Source organism: Diprion similis, chromosome 10 (genome assembly GCF_021155765.1).
Source record: "Diprion similis isolate iyDipSimi1 chromosome 10, iyDipSimi1.1, whole genome shotgun sequence".
In the NCBI taxonomy this organism is placed as follows: domain Eukaryota; kingdom Metazoa; phylum Arthropoda; class Insecta; order Hymenoptera; family Diprionidae; genus Diprion; species Diprion similis.
In genome coordinates, this window is record NC_060114.1 from 16,844,542 (window position 1) to 16,859,970 (window position 15,429).

At 40.6% G+C, this 15,429-nt stretch overlaps 1 protein-coding gene across 2 annotated transcripts in view; it reads left to right on the plus strand.

The window, feature by feature from the left end:
• Window positions 1–15,429, plus strand: part of LOC124411236 — a 107,986-nt gene that overhangs the window by 64,720 nt on the left and 27,837 nt on the right. The window contains exon 2 of one of the 2 annotated variants that reach the window (XM_046890236.1): window positions 11,663–11,862. In XM_046890236.1, coding sequence (XP_046746192.1) covers window positions 11,663–11,862 — 200 coding nt within the window. Of the gene's footprint in view, window positions 1–11,662; window positions 11,863–14,906; window positions 15,093–15,429 lie in introns of those variants that run through there. The other variant, XM_046890237.1, reaches the window with a different exon arrangement.

Sequence of the window (15,429 nt, forward strand, 5' to 3'; positions counted from 1 at the left end):
ACGAACCTAGAACAGAGCTGCCTTATGGCCATTTCCATTCCAATGAAAATGACATTTCATAAAAATCGGGGAACCCCGGGCTACCGGGATCTTCCTCTCTATCTCTCTCTCTCTCTCTCATTCTATCTCACTTTCTACTTCTCTCTGCGGCGTGACAGTCTCAGCATATTTGAACAGTATAGCGTATAAGATGTGGGACGAAAAAAAAAATTTCACGGAATCTACTGGTAGCTCTTTAATTTTAAGTTGAGCGACGGTAAAACAAGTCTTTATTTTAAGTAAGAACGAACGACTTATAGTTGATGGATAAAAGTGAAAATCATTGGATATAGATGTGAAAGATAGAGAGAGAGAGATAGAGAAATGGACGGAGAATGGGAAGAAAATAATAATAATAATAAAATGTAACCTTCTGTCACATTGAATATCGAGATTTTAAAACACCCTGAAACGCCCTCGTGCATCATACAATAGCAGTATGTCGAGCTTAAATCGTCTAACAGAGAGAAGCTCCACACACATATTATCGTGGTATGTATAATGACTATAATGTATTGCGTGCAGGTGGAGGCCCGACTATTATACATATATATATATATATATATATATAATTTCGTGATACCGGGCATAAATCCTAGCAGATTTGTTTCTTTTTTTTATCTGTTTTGGTTTTCTTCGTTCTCGTTTTTTATACTTCGCTGTTACCGCGATGGAAGGGAAATAGAAAAATTACAAGGAAAAGAACGAGCGCGGCAAGCCACAGTGAAAATTAATGGTTGTTGTATATTATATTATATTATATTATATTATATATACGTGGTACAATATTACGAGAAATTTTGAGATATATATATATATACACATATATATTATATGTACATGTTATGTACATATGTAGGCATTATATACAAGCCTGAATCAAATGGTTCCCGTTGTTCGTTCTCTCGCTTTCCTAGCTCGCGATAAATCTCCCATTCATTTGTTATGCCTCCGGCGGTGTAATAATTCAAGGTGGTTGATAATAAACCAGAAAGGGGTTGGCACTCCCACCCCTTATTCCCCATTTGACAATTCGTAAATAGGAGACTTAACGAACAAGCAATGTAATATATATATATTGTATATACCGATCACTTTGCCAACGCAACGGCCCAAATTGCCATTCTACTAGAAATTTTATTAGCTCCATATAAACAAAATTGTTAAACTCTGCGCGAAACAGAATGCGGATACATGAATTACTTGAAAAATTGGCTTATTGTTAAATATTTTCGGAACCAAGAATATTAGCAAAGTTATTCGACGTTAAGTGCCGAGAAGAGACGGTGAAACTTGACACGTTCAGTGGCCGATTGCGCATGCGAAAAATGATCGGAATCTGTTGGTCAGTGAGATGATATTGCGGAAATATTTTCGTCCGCTAGGCAGGAGTGACAACTTGACTCGAAACGGAGCGGAGATGTCAAATTCTCCCGCGTCAAGTGGCGAATTGAAATTACGTTTTACTATGTTGGACATAAAAATTTGCTTATGCCTTTCCGAATCACTATGTAAACGTCAAAGAATTTGCGTTGGTTACAGAGTGTCTAGCTGTCAGGGAAATCTGGAAAATCGGGAATTCCACCTTCAAGTTTAGCTGAAGCTTAAGGTGGCCAGCCTGCAGAAACAGATGACGAATCTCGCGCATGCGCAGTCGAACGATCACCGTTTCTTCTCGATACGTATCGGACAAGTTATATAAGAATAAACGACAAATCAAGGGTTTTGTTCGTTTCTCTGGTGCGTTCGTTCCATCGCAACGGATTTGTTGCTTCCAATCGATTCTCCTTGATAGTGAGCACCGTCGAGGCGTGCATAACGAGAAACGAATTCGAAGCCAGAATAAAATCGCGTGTCTCTGCTGTTTGCTGGCCGGAGGAGTCGGGACATTAGAGTTTCGGCTGCAGTTGATAGGCGGGCTACGGGTTTTACGTCCCGAAAGTTCTTCTCTCTGGCTGGTTGCCTGCCCTGAAGCCGGCAGAAATTATGGCGGAGTGATCCGGCGGCTCGGTCCTTATCGTCGGCCACCGGGAGAGGGACATTTATCTTTTTCGATAACGATCCGGCTTTTATCCAGCTTCCTTCCTCCCACCTGCCACCCCGCGATTTCAGATTACGGATGAGATTTACCAATCGGGTGGCTGCGCAACGACCGCTTGCCGTATCGCATGCCCCAACGATTTAATTTTATTTGTTTAAACAAACTTTTTGGACAAACCTAACCTCCGAACTTTTCTACGCTTACCCCCCCCCCCCCCCCCCCCTCTCATCCTTTTACCCATTTACCCTTCCAATGTCTTTCACTGTCCCGAAAACTTTCTCAACTGCTGTCCGGTGCATGAGTCGTGATTAGGGCGACGGGTACGAGTACAAAAATTTTTTACTTTACTAAAAACATGGGGGAGGAGTTCCTTTTTTTATTATTCAACAAATTAATGCTCAAAAATGAATTCAAGTTCTTGAGGATGAGAGTTATGGTCTGAAGAAAGAGTTTGAAAAAAATCTCCACCAATGTTATTTGAACCAATTATGGTGACTGCGATCGAAGCAAATACATCAACAATTTCAAAAAACATTCCGTTACAATCGGAAATATTCGAATTTATTAAACTCTAGTGTTTTTGACACGGCACCAACGTTTTTTGTCAAACAAAAAATTTCTAATACTACCATCAAAACTTGACAAGTTTAACAAACTTTCGAATATACAGAGTTAGAAAAATAATGTTAAAATCACTGTGAAATTCAGGGCAGTATCAAACTTTGGGTTCACCGCCACCACATTATTACATCAGGATCCAGCTTAGCCTCGGTTTCGGATGAGAAACCATAGACTCCCATGGCAGGTGCTCTACGTGTGGCGAACTTTCGGTCTGTAGGTATTAGCCTTGAATTATCTAAGGGCTCGCGTAACACGCTGTCTGATGTTGCCTCGAAACAGACCCGTATACATAACCTAACACAGCGGGTTTCGAGCCAGCTTTCTGAGTGAATCGCACGCCGGAGGAACGGACCGAAAACTGGCCAAGCCGATCTCGGCTGAAGCCATACCGAATCCTGAACCAGCTGAACCTAACTTGGCCAAAGCTGAACCTGCAGACTTCCCGGAAGCTGTACGGAGGTTCGTCAATCTCCTCCGAGTGTTTACATACGTGTTTATCATTGTGCAAACAGCGAGTGGATTAGCGCCGTTCCATATTCCGCTGCTGATGTTTGACTTCCAATTTACAAGTTTAATTGTTGTCCTTCTTCTTCTTCTTCTTCTTCTTATTCTTCTTCTTGTTTTTCATCTTGTTTCACTGCAGAAAGACGATGTGTTCAGTAGTTGATCGAAGTGGGTACAGAACTTTCACCGACAGACTGTGAACTTTAAAGATTTCTCCACCCCATCCACACCGGAATGAACGTGTCTTCCATCTTTGAAAGGACCCGAGACATTCGTAATACGGCATACTGTCACGGGTGTAACGCGTCTCCTCCATCGTTGCTGGAATCGTTGGAGATAGTCGGATGAAATCTCTGGAGATTCTTACTCTTCGACGTAGCTACCTACCAAACGTGAATCTAGTACTGTACAACTTTATCGAATTGTCTTGTCATCTTTCGTTAGGAGTATAAACTTTAACGCGATAGATATGAATCCAATTTCCCAAGCTGGCAATCAAACTTCTTGAAAACAATCCGGGACATTGTCCTGTTAATCGTTCTTTGAAAAATCGATACGTACGTCAAACTTACGATTCCTGGTACTGACGGAGTGTCGTTGGGTTCTCAAGGTAGTTTCAACACTCGGACTAACCGTTCGAAAAACATTCAACATTATACAAAAACTTGGATGTACACTCCTACCTGTTACAGAAACTCATACACCTTCGCAGATGATGACGATGACGATGATTATTCATGAGTGGAAATCCATTGTCCCCCTGTAATTTCCAAGCGCATAAAATGCAAGCGAAAATGACAACTCGATGTTCGGAAATAACACGCGTCAAGCGGTTGAACGGAAGTCGAATCAGGTCACAGGTTAATAAAAGGGGAGGAATTACATACTGAAACCCCGACATCGTAATATTGACAGGTTTTCAAATGCTCACTGAGGCGTGTACAACAGATACTAAATTGCCGAGCAGTCAGGGACGTTGGATCGTCATTTTTTTTTTTTTTTTCTTCTTTTTTTACATCGATCGTTAATCAGAGGTTGGTTAGTCAAAAATTGACACTTTTTATCAATTACGTGTTACGTGCATTGAATCTTTATCAGATTACTATATTCATGATAAGCTAGAATATATCTCGTTGAAAATAGAAAATTAGTAAATATTGAAATTATAAAGCAAAGCTTATATCGTAATATCGACGCTTCATTTCAATGGTTTCAAAATCGTTAAAAATTTCATTCTTCGATATCAATTTTCACCCCTTTTTTTTTTTTTGCATCAGATACCAATGCGATAATGGAATACATAGAACGTGTAGATTCTTGGCCGTGACGTTTATCCTTTAGGAATGAATACAAGATGGAGAAAGGGAAGAAACCTCGAATGTCGAACCGAGGCCGTTCATCCCTATAACATTAGTATTATTTACTGGCGTGTACGGGCTCGTATTATCGGATTAAGAGGTGGCAGGCTTCTGAATAAGCAGTTCGAACGGTCATTGGGTTAGTGGAAATACTCCGTTGGGTTTGTCATTGGCGATATTTATGCGTGTCCGATAAAGGGACGGTAGGGAAAAGGGCCCTTTGTTCGATACCTGCTGAACGATATGTGCAAAATGGGGGTTGGAAAGGGAGAATTAGCCGAGAGTGTGTGTTTTAACGGGTGGTGAAATAATGACATATTGATTTTGGAAAATTGAAGCGATCGGCATCGGTGAGGCGAAGCCAATTGTCTCTCGCTTTTCGAGACCCGTTTGATAATGGAGGGAAGGGATGGGGGTGGAATGACGATTCGACTCCTTCTTCGACCCCTTGAAATAGACTTCTTTAGTTCCCGTCAGTTTTAGTCAGTTTAGACCAAGTTTCGAAACGCTCCGTGGCGACTCTTGTACGCCAGAAACTGGATTCCGAGGAAATGAGTTTCACGGAAGTTTCACGGCACCTTCAAAGGACCCGGATTGAACCGAAAACGTAAGATTGCTATCGAGGAGCCGCTCATCCGAGTCGCGTCGACACTCGTCAATGAAGAAATCTGTTTTGTTTTTTTTTTTCTCTCTTTTTTGCGGAAACTGCAACGCGTTTAACATGTCGGTGACACCAGATGTCACTTTTCGTTTCATTGCAATTACATCGAATTACATCTGTTCGCGGTACTTTGCTGATTCTGGGACGAATCAGAGGGACCGTCTTCTAGTTTTTTTCATTCCAAAACTATGCGCAGGGAGATATGCTTTTTTTCATTTCAACTTATTCGAACAAGTTTTGTTCTTCAGAAAAGGGATCATCCCTACATGCGGATGAATGACAACCATTCATGGTTACAGATGTGGGAAAGCAGCGTGTTAATGAAACAACGTTTCTGGGGGAGATTTTTGAACGGTGGTGTAGTTTTTTGTTTTTTTTTTCTTTTTTCTCCCCTTTTTTTCTCACCCTCTTAGTCTTCTTTGGATTCAGATATTCGTGGTTTCCATTCGCACCCTTAAAGCCGAGCTATTTTCTCGACGTTTGACGACTGCGCTAGCTAACCTTATTTATTCATCTTTTATTTTTTTTATTTTTTTTTTGTATCCACGTTTCTTGCTTAAATCGGCAATCTAATTTTCTTGAGAATTACTTACACCTCCGGTGTAAACCTTTTACATTGAAGTGTGTTTATGCTTAGGTAAGCGTTGACTCGATCGCGAGGAGCTTTTCCTCTCGTGAAATGCTTCCTTTTTTTTCCCTTGAAGAAAAGAAAATTTTTAACGTAGAAAGAATTTATTGTGTATTTACCGGTCTTATGAAAGGGGGAAAATCCGGGCGGACAAGGGTTTCCTTATCAGTTGATTACCGGTATAAATTTCTACGAGATACCGGCGCGGCTTGCAGCTTCCAGTTGATCTTTGATGAAATTGATCCGCCTTACGGGTCCTCGATGTTTACTCAACCGCCATCTTTATGCCCCTGGCAAAGTAGCTTTGCGTATATTTAGAGGTATATACGTCTGCAGGGTGTATTATACTATACATATATAGTATATGTATATACACACCATATACACGTTATATGTATATATATATATATATATATGTATATACACGTCATCTCATTTTTGAGCAAACACCGAATGTGACTCGAGAATTCTCCCGAGTCAGCAGCAACGAGGGTGTAATTTAAGTCCGCTAGAGATAATTAATGCGGCTCTGGGTCTAGAAAAATTGAGGGATAATTGGGGGCGGCCCAAGTTTTTAAATTGCTAATTACCTCAGCCGAGAGAAACGAGGTAAAGTTTCCTGTAAATGGTCGTTAATTTATTATTTTATGAATAAATTCTTTTTGCTTTTAATTTTTTTTTTCCCTTTTTTTTTTTCTCCTTTTCTCTGTGTCTTGTTCTTTTTCCTCTCTTCTCTTCTTTTTTTTTTTTTGTTAACCTGACTTTTACGGTTATATATACGGTTTTTGTAAAAATAAAAGTAATTTCTTCTGCGCGCCATTTGGATACGCGATTATTCTTTCATTGGAATTCAATCTAATCAATTTCAGACTCAATGTCAATTGAACCTTGATTTCAATAATATTTTTTATTTTTAAAAAATATCCTTCATCAACTATTTTACACGCTAAAGAATCATTGAAATGCTGGAATTGAAATGTGCGCATTTAGTGAAATTATGTTAATACTACTAATAATAATAATAATAATAATAATAATAATAATTTGAAGTGAGGCTAAACAATGAATCGTTCGATCATAGACTTTGATTAATCGTTTTCTCTTTTCTCTAAAAATTTCATTTCATCGTTTTCCCGATTACCATTTTCATTTACCTTATCAATCAATCGTACAACTCTGTAAAATCTCAAACACCAAAAAAAAAAAAAGATTGCAAAACAATTACCTGTCTAATAATACTACAGCAATGCGGTATAACGCTGCAGTCTTATTGTCGGTATAAGGTATAAGTAAAAAAAAAAGTGCAAAAAACAAAAAACACACCGCGCATACTGCTGTAATTAGAGAATGACCATTACTGCGAGGTTCTAGGCGAAAATTAATTAAACCGATTGCGGTAACGCGAGGATTTGAAATGAGGTGACGGCGAGGAGGTGGTTGGAAGGGGGGGGGGGGGGGGGGGAGGGGGTAAATTCTTCTCAAACACCGAAGGTTAAATGGGGGATAAATAGCTTACCTAGCGTCCCGGGGAAAACCGGGAGCAGCGGTCTCGTGGTGACGACGACATTCTTTCACCGAGATAAAACCACTAAATTCAGATATCGGTTTGTCGGGGCGGGGGAGGGGGGAGGGGGAGGATAGGAGGTGGGGGAGGGAAAAGGAAGTTTAGCGGACAAACGACGCCCGTGGAGATCGCGCGGAATGATAAGTGGCATTCGGGAACGACAAATGCGAGCCGGATTCTGCGAGCTATGTTTTGAAGGATTGCGCCCCCCCCCCCCCCCCCCCCCCCCCCTCCGCCTCTTGGATACAACCCTCGTTACGAAGCCACGGGAATTCCCATCCCGTGGGCGATAAAACCGAAGTCAAAAATAAAGGATGCCAATGCTTCCAACTTATCTGCTGCAATGGCGAAATTAGCCGGTACCAAAATATATTGCAAATGGGGAAAATAATTGCAAATCGGAGAGGAGTTTTTTGAATTTCCTGATTTTTATGATCACAGTGAGAAATCGTCTTTTAAGGGGAGATTTCGGTGAAATTTTTTGACGGAAATCGGATTTTTAACTATTATACGATTTTAAAAAAGTTGGGTAAGAAATCGTTCTGCCAATTTTTAGGTTACGGTATTGGTATGTGTATTCGTTGAAAAAAAAATTGATAGGCAAGGAACTTTTCGAAAAATTCCTTCCTCATAAGCTTTCATCGCAGAAGGTTAAAACCTTGTTTCAAGGTTTATACTACCATAACCTACAAATCGGTGAAAGGATTTTTTCACACGACGGCTAGTAACGATTTTCAAAATTTCACGCAATCCTCTCTTTGAGGAGTTTCCATTCTACCTGGAATCTTGAAAAACTTGGAATATTCCGGGATATTTATTTCGAGTTTTTTTCGAATTTTTGCGAGTTTCTAGAAAAATTTATGATTAAAACTCGACGTTTTTATATCTTATCAATTGTTTAGAGTCTTATTCAACGAAATACTTAGCACATATCTGGCTCTATACGGTGATTCGGTTTTTAATGAAGTATCGAATAATATTTGGAAGTAGAAGAACTTTGAAATAAATCAAATATACATAACCAAGAAAAAAAATAAAAAATGTATTACATCTACCGAATGACATTTCTTTGAATCGAAAAAACATTTTTCTCTCTTGGTAAGTCCAAAAAATTGTGTACATAATTTGTACCAATTGCAATGTCACTCTTCTTCTTCCTGTATTAAATAAACAAACGAACGGAAAATCGTTGAAAATATGTGTGGTTTTTCTGACACGTCTCACTATTTCCACATTAACCGCATTTCAGGGACCAAAAAGTGCATAGTTGAGATACTTTTCACAGTTTCGGAAAGAATGTGGAGTAAAATGAGCCATCGTGAGACCGTTTGGTTTAGGCTTACTCGGTCGGTAAGGGTAGAACTGCTAAATGACCTTAAACTTGATTCAAGAGTAACCTTGTAAGATGAAAGCGAAACACATAAAAGCTCTCCTTCGTCTCTAAGTGTATTGAATTGGTCGTGTAAAGTCTGGGAAAATAATTGTTGGATCTCAAGACGAAGGCAGAGAGAGAAAAAAAAAAATCAAACAATGAATAATTATTCGAGTGAATATAGAATTCGGTTCTGAAGTTGAAGTTAAAGAAAAAATCACATTGTTTCTCAGTTAATCAATGCCGTCAATGCGAAAATCGTATTGTTTGTCCAATTCTGGTGGATAAAGAGTATTATTTCATTTGCGAATGAATTTCGTGCAAATCTCTTCGAAATGAATATTTAATAATGTTAATATGTTTTTGTAATTGAGGTGCAAGCTTATTATTCACAACGTATTATGAGTATGCATTATATACAATGATTGGTGTGGCGATTAACCGAGGAGTTGGAGAATAAATTTATTTCAACCGGTATTCGGGGAATCCATTTACGGAAAAAAAATAAACTGATTCATCAATATCGTACAAACGGGACGGTTAATTAAAGCAGTGACGTAATTACTCTCGAATGATTAACAATTGAGCTTATCTATTCAGAATTCCTGCTTTTCAAGTCTGTTTACACATATACATACATACATCGGTTCAATTTAATTCAGCTCAAGCCATTCCTGCCAGATTTCTCTGCTGTCTTATCGTTTTATCGTTTCGTTTTTATGTCATCGTTTTTTTATTCATCCTCTACGCTCGACGTGTCCTTAAAATTGCTCGTAGAGCATGTTAAGCGGGCGAGATAAGCTGGCAAGCTATTCCTTGACGGATCGCATTTATCGATAAGACCAAAATGCAGACTATATCATAATCCTGCACTATTACAGGGTATAATCAAGGGCTATGGACTCCGTGAACTTACGACGCAATCGACTTTTGGGGGTGTTTTTGAAAAGTGTGCTTGATGTATCCAGGTACAGATAACAGTTGGTAATTCTGCAAACCCATCTATGTTAAACACGAACACAAAAATGCAGCGCAGTTATTACCAACTGCAGGCAGTTAATGCTGTTTAGTTTATTGCGAGCATTTTATTATCGCACAATGCAATATCGGCTCGACGATACTGAATCAAAATTTTATCGCTTTTGACGCTGTGCCTCTCTCGATTAAACTCGAATCGAACTTCCCGTGATCTGTGAATCGCAGACTTGTCGTTATTCGCGTGCATTTTACATTTAAACAAGAGCTTCTGGCGCAAAAAATCGATCAAATGCACATGCGCCACATCGGCAGCGCCATTCGTCAATCCCGGACAAGTTAAAGTGCTTATAAAGACCCGTTGTGCACCTCGAAAACGCGGAGATGCAAAACTCCTATACCGCTCAAGCGATCAGAGTGAAACTTGGGCAGTTAATGCCTTATTTTGGCAAAAAGTGAAGAGTCTTTTTGCTTTTTCAAAATTTTGATAAAAATTTTACAGATTGGTTACCACCCACAGAATGACCAAATTTTCACAGTTGCACTGAATGGATCGACCTATCCGGTATGATGCCACTCGGTGCTGATGAAACACACATTTTGAGCCCAGTCCCATGAGATTTGATGGTGAAATGACAAAATGGCAGCTGATCTGGTTTTCGATTATGAAGAACATTGAAATCTCATTTTGGCGACGTTTGTTACCGACATTACGCGCATGACGGTAATGTATGCGTGTAATGTCGGTAAAAAATTAAGGCAGGCATGAAAGGTCGGTAACAAATGTCGCCAAAATGAGATTTCGGTGTACTTTATAATCGAAAACCAGATCAGCTGCCATTTCGTCATTTCACTATCAAATCTCATGGGACTCGGCTCAAAATGTGTGTTTCATCACCGCCGAGTGGCATCATACCGGATAGTTCAATTCCTTCAGTTTAACTGTGAAAATTTAGCAAATTTCTGTGGGTGGTAACCAATCTGTAAATTTTCTTTCCAAATTTTGAAAAAGTGAAAAGACACTCCACTTTTTGCCAAAATAAGGTATTAATTGCCCAAGTTTCACTCTGATCGCTTGAGCGGTATAGGAGTTTTGCTTCTCCGCGTTTTCGAGGTGTACGACGCTTCTTTATAAGCACCTTAACCGCTGATCGAGTAACCGGCGCATGCGCAACGGCGATCATCTCGTTGGGAGTATGGAAGGTTCTAGAGGTGAGGAAAAGTAGCGCAAATTGGATTCCAACTGGAAAAGTGTTCGCCAAAAAGCAGGAAATAGTCGTTCAACAAGTCGGCGGAATAGCGCTCATAAGCAATAAGGAAAACGATCTGATTGGCGCTTTGTGGCAATTTTGCTACGGCAACGCCATCTTGATTTCCCTCTCCTTCACGGGCACTTTCTATGCATGGAGATAGTCCGCTTTAACTTCTACCCTCTACAGTTGCAGGAAAATAACCTTTTTCCACAAGACATGATGTCCCTCTTTCGAATTGGCTCTAACTCCGCGGACCGTTCCTTCAAAGCATTACCCGCGCCTAAGATCCTATTAGCAAGGCATCTGTTTGCATGACTTAAAATACAGAGCGTCTTGCTAATTGGTTGGATTGGGTTGGAGAGTACTTTTAATGCTTGAAAGCTTCATAATTATTATGATATAATTAAAAGAAATTAAGCTTGAATAAAGTGAAGAAGCTGCAGACTTGGACTGACGGGGGAGGGGTTTCAAGCCTTTTTATCATGGAAACAACTTTGTTGGAAAGTTTTTGTTTCTCTCGCCGTTCCGTCGGCTCTTTCCAATTTTCCTGCTCCCCTGAAACCGCAACACTTGGACACTTTCCCGCCGTCATTATACGCTGATAAATAATCAGACTCAGTTCTATATCTTTCCTTTTTGTCTTCAGATGACATCATAGTCAGCGTCAAGGTGCCGCCACAAGCCGAGGTTGGATCTACCGTCGATCTCACCTGCCACTGGAAGCTGAGTCCGGGGAACAAACTCTACTCGGTAAAATGGTACAAGGGTGAACACGAGTTCTTTCGATACGTGCCGGAAGTCGATCCACAGATGCAGACTTTTCACCCGATCGGAGTTTCCGTAGACGTGAGTTCACTGATTTTATGAAAAATTTAACTTGGTTAGAATTGACAAAAAGTCGGCAAGAGGGTGACTTTATTTTATCCAGCATGTCGTCCTTAGAACACAGTATAGAATCCAGTGTAAAGTGGATTAAATGGATCATGAACCAGATCATGTGATTATCGAAGTTTCAAAATTTTACTTCACTATTTTTTGACTACAACTGTAAATCAGTTCAAATTCTACTTGTACACTGGTTATGGTTAATTCGCAACCGTCAACTTCTGCGGTTGACATGTAGTCAGATGTTGGCTTCAACTACGCCTTTTTCAACGGTTTCTTGTCAGTTAACTTCATTTTTTGGTACCAATAAGTCGAATACGAGTCGACTGTGTGTTATTTGGGATAATCTTCCATCTCGCTCTTAGGGGGTCGAATTGACTCCGAATCTCTCACGTTGCGGCATTTTACTGTGGGACTCGATGATAGCTGACGACGGTTCGTATGGAAGAAACTCTAATTACGTCGTCAGAAGCGTGTAACATGCAGTTGAATTTGGTCGAATTACATTTTCTGAAGTTCAAATCTGCGCTTTTAGATGTTTCTGTACCGGAGAAGGAATGAATGCAATGAAATTAATACAAATGGCGTGAGACGAGGTGACAGTTCACGTATGGGGGATTCTGTAGCTATAAATTAATTTCATACTTTTGTGAGGAAAATTTATCGTTGTTGAGACCGTAGTTAAATTGGCTAATTTTGTCGCACATATATACACATACATATATGTGTGTACAAAGTTGAGAAGTTGTGAAAACTCTTCCGCACTTTCCACACGACGACGTCGCGGAGGGTTAACGGATAGCGGTACTTTGCCAAAACACGAATTCCCTTTCGGTGAGAAATAATAAAGTAGCAAGTCGACGTTCTCATTAATGGACAAACTAACGCGAACTTGAAATGCACGGTTTACACGGAAATGCAACGTGGAAGAAAGTCAACGACTTCCCTAACCTTCCCGAGCATCTTTGTGATTCGTCGTTGCATACAATCGGACCATTGAAAGTTAACTCTCCGGATGAAATACAACTGCCTTCACTGCAATTTTCTCATTACTTAACTTGAATCTAGACTCTCGGCTTCAAGTCTACACATAGGTACAACGCCAGGATTGACGTCTGGCTATTTGTAACTGTACCTTCTCGTATCTTTCAACCGGACACTGTGCCTCTCAAACCGTATATTATCCACTCGGATCAATATCAGGTATAGCGAGTATACCTATCCCATCCAAGGATTGTGGCTTGGGTACTGGAAGACGACCAGTTCCTCCAGACTTTTCCAGTCTTCGTTTGAAGTGGCTGAAAGACTCGATCATCAAACCTCGACGAGGTCACTCGCCAGACTCTGGGGTCAGAAGAAGACTGGTTGACCACAAAGTCGTGACAGTGATTTCGCGGTTGTTGCAATTCAGCGAATTGCAGAAACAACGTGGGCTTTTGATTACCCAACTGTAGAGTTGATTGAGAACCATACCAGACAACGTGGAGCACGTATAACCAACTCAAGTGATTGCGAATGTAACAGCTAGTTCCTAATCGTAAACTTGGAGGTAAGGTCAGAGGGTCAATTACCAGTTCACAAAGCTCGCACGGAGTCTCTCTTGATTATTTAAATTTAATTACCGCTCCATGGTAACGTCCTCACCATCGGATGTTTGCCTCAAGTCGAGCACGGTTATCGAATAAGATTCGGTGATCCATTGGAGAAGGACGTGGAGGTGGACGTCTAATGAAACCGACATCGATGTTTACTCAGAAAATATTATTACAAAGATATCGCCGGTGGGGTTCTGCCTTTTGTTTATCCATCGAGTACTCGATACCTTTTTTTCTTTTTTTTTTAATAAAATATTCATCCAGCAGATAATTGATTTGGCTTTATAAAGCTGACGCTGATGCTAGACTTCAGAACAACCATTGAAAGAAGCGTTTGAATTCGTTACTTTTTCTTTTCACTGTTTCTCGTAGTAACTTTATCAAGAAGAGCGCTAGCTTACCGAACTACTACAGTACCGTTAAGCAAGTATTTTCCTGCGCTATACTAGATTCGCAGCAGCTCTTTCACAGATAAACCAGAGTATCACTCGACGGGGAAATGATTTAATCAAGTTTATATTCCGATTCAAAGACGGATGTTAGCAGCCCTGCTTATTGGTGTTCAACCCAGGCATGTTTAAAGTACCTCACTACTGCCTATATATACCTAATTTGCTAGTTTACTTGGATCGGATCACGGGTTTAACGGTTAAATAATTTCTGGATCAAGCCAATCATGCACATAATAATCAAAACACAAATGGTGTCTCCTTTTCTCTCATAGACTGTATCGGTCTGTTCATCAAAATTGTTTCATAATTCTGCAGCATAAAGTCAGGATGATGTGAGAAGCTTGCAGTCGATGATGTAGCACCGTGTTGAAACCGCAGAGTAATGTAATCGAGTCTGTTCCGCGTTCCGGAACGATAATAGACGGACGCAGATAGATGGTCAGATGATTCTCCGGAAAGTTTCCTATGAGCAATTGCCAAATTGATAGCGTGGTGGCGCGGGCGGGCAGAGTTGAAGGGAGTATTAAAGCCCCCGACAATCAACTAGATAGACTCTCCACTCTACGGTGATGAATACAGGCTTGGACCAGTCACGTTGATATATATACTCAATGGCTCTGCCTGCACCAGACCCGACGTTGGATAAACTCGGACAACATCCCCGCGACTCGGACGGAAGTAAAGTATTATTGAAACGATTGAATGGAAAACTGACTACAGACCAGAGAGAAAAAACGAGAAATAAAAAACACCTCCATCGACCGCAGTTACTGAGCAATCGCTAGTGGTTTTTGACAATGGAATCAGAACCTCCAGCAGCAGTGTGTGTATGTACAAAACGTTGAATCAACTGTCGAATCGGTGCTTCTGTACTCTGTGCAATTTATATGATAACGGCAATGTTAACCGTGCATATCAGTTTGATCGACCAGTTGACAGAGAGAACGACGACGAATGAGACTTGTGGAAAAGTATAGACTTCAGGAAATGTCGAATGACGAATGAAGTTGAGACAGGCAGTGCAGATCAGTTTTCTGACAGTTGGAAGAAACGGTGCGTTGGTTTTGGTCGTGAATACCGTTCAGAATCCCCGCACATCTACACAAATGTCGACGACAAAAGGGAATTGCGGTTGTTGGAACAGGTATGGTGAACAACCTTCGACACGACGACAGGACCCAGGATCTTCTTGTCACATCTCAATAACGCTTCGACGGCGTGTATTCGCAGGCAGCTAGACACAAGTATGCGATAAAGGCTTTTCTATACCCGATGTTCCATGAACGAGATGACACGTATTGAACGACCCGTAATAACCGGTTGAGCTCGGGCAACAATACTATTCAAGCCAGAACACGTAGATGGCGGGTGGGTCCGCCCATCCTTCGCTAATAACGCCTCATGCATACTCCAGTCATTTCCCAACAGCCTGTACCATGGGCAGCATTATGATATTCCACCATTGGTATGGTATAGTCTGT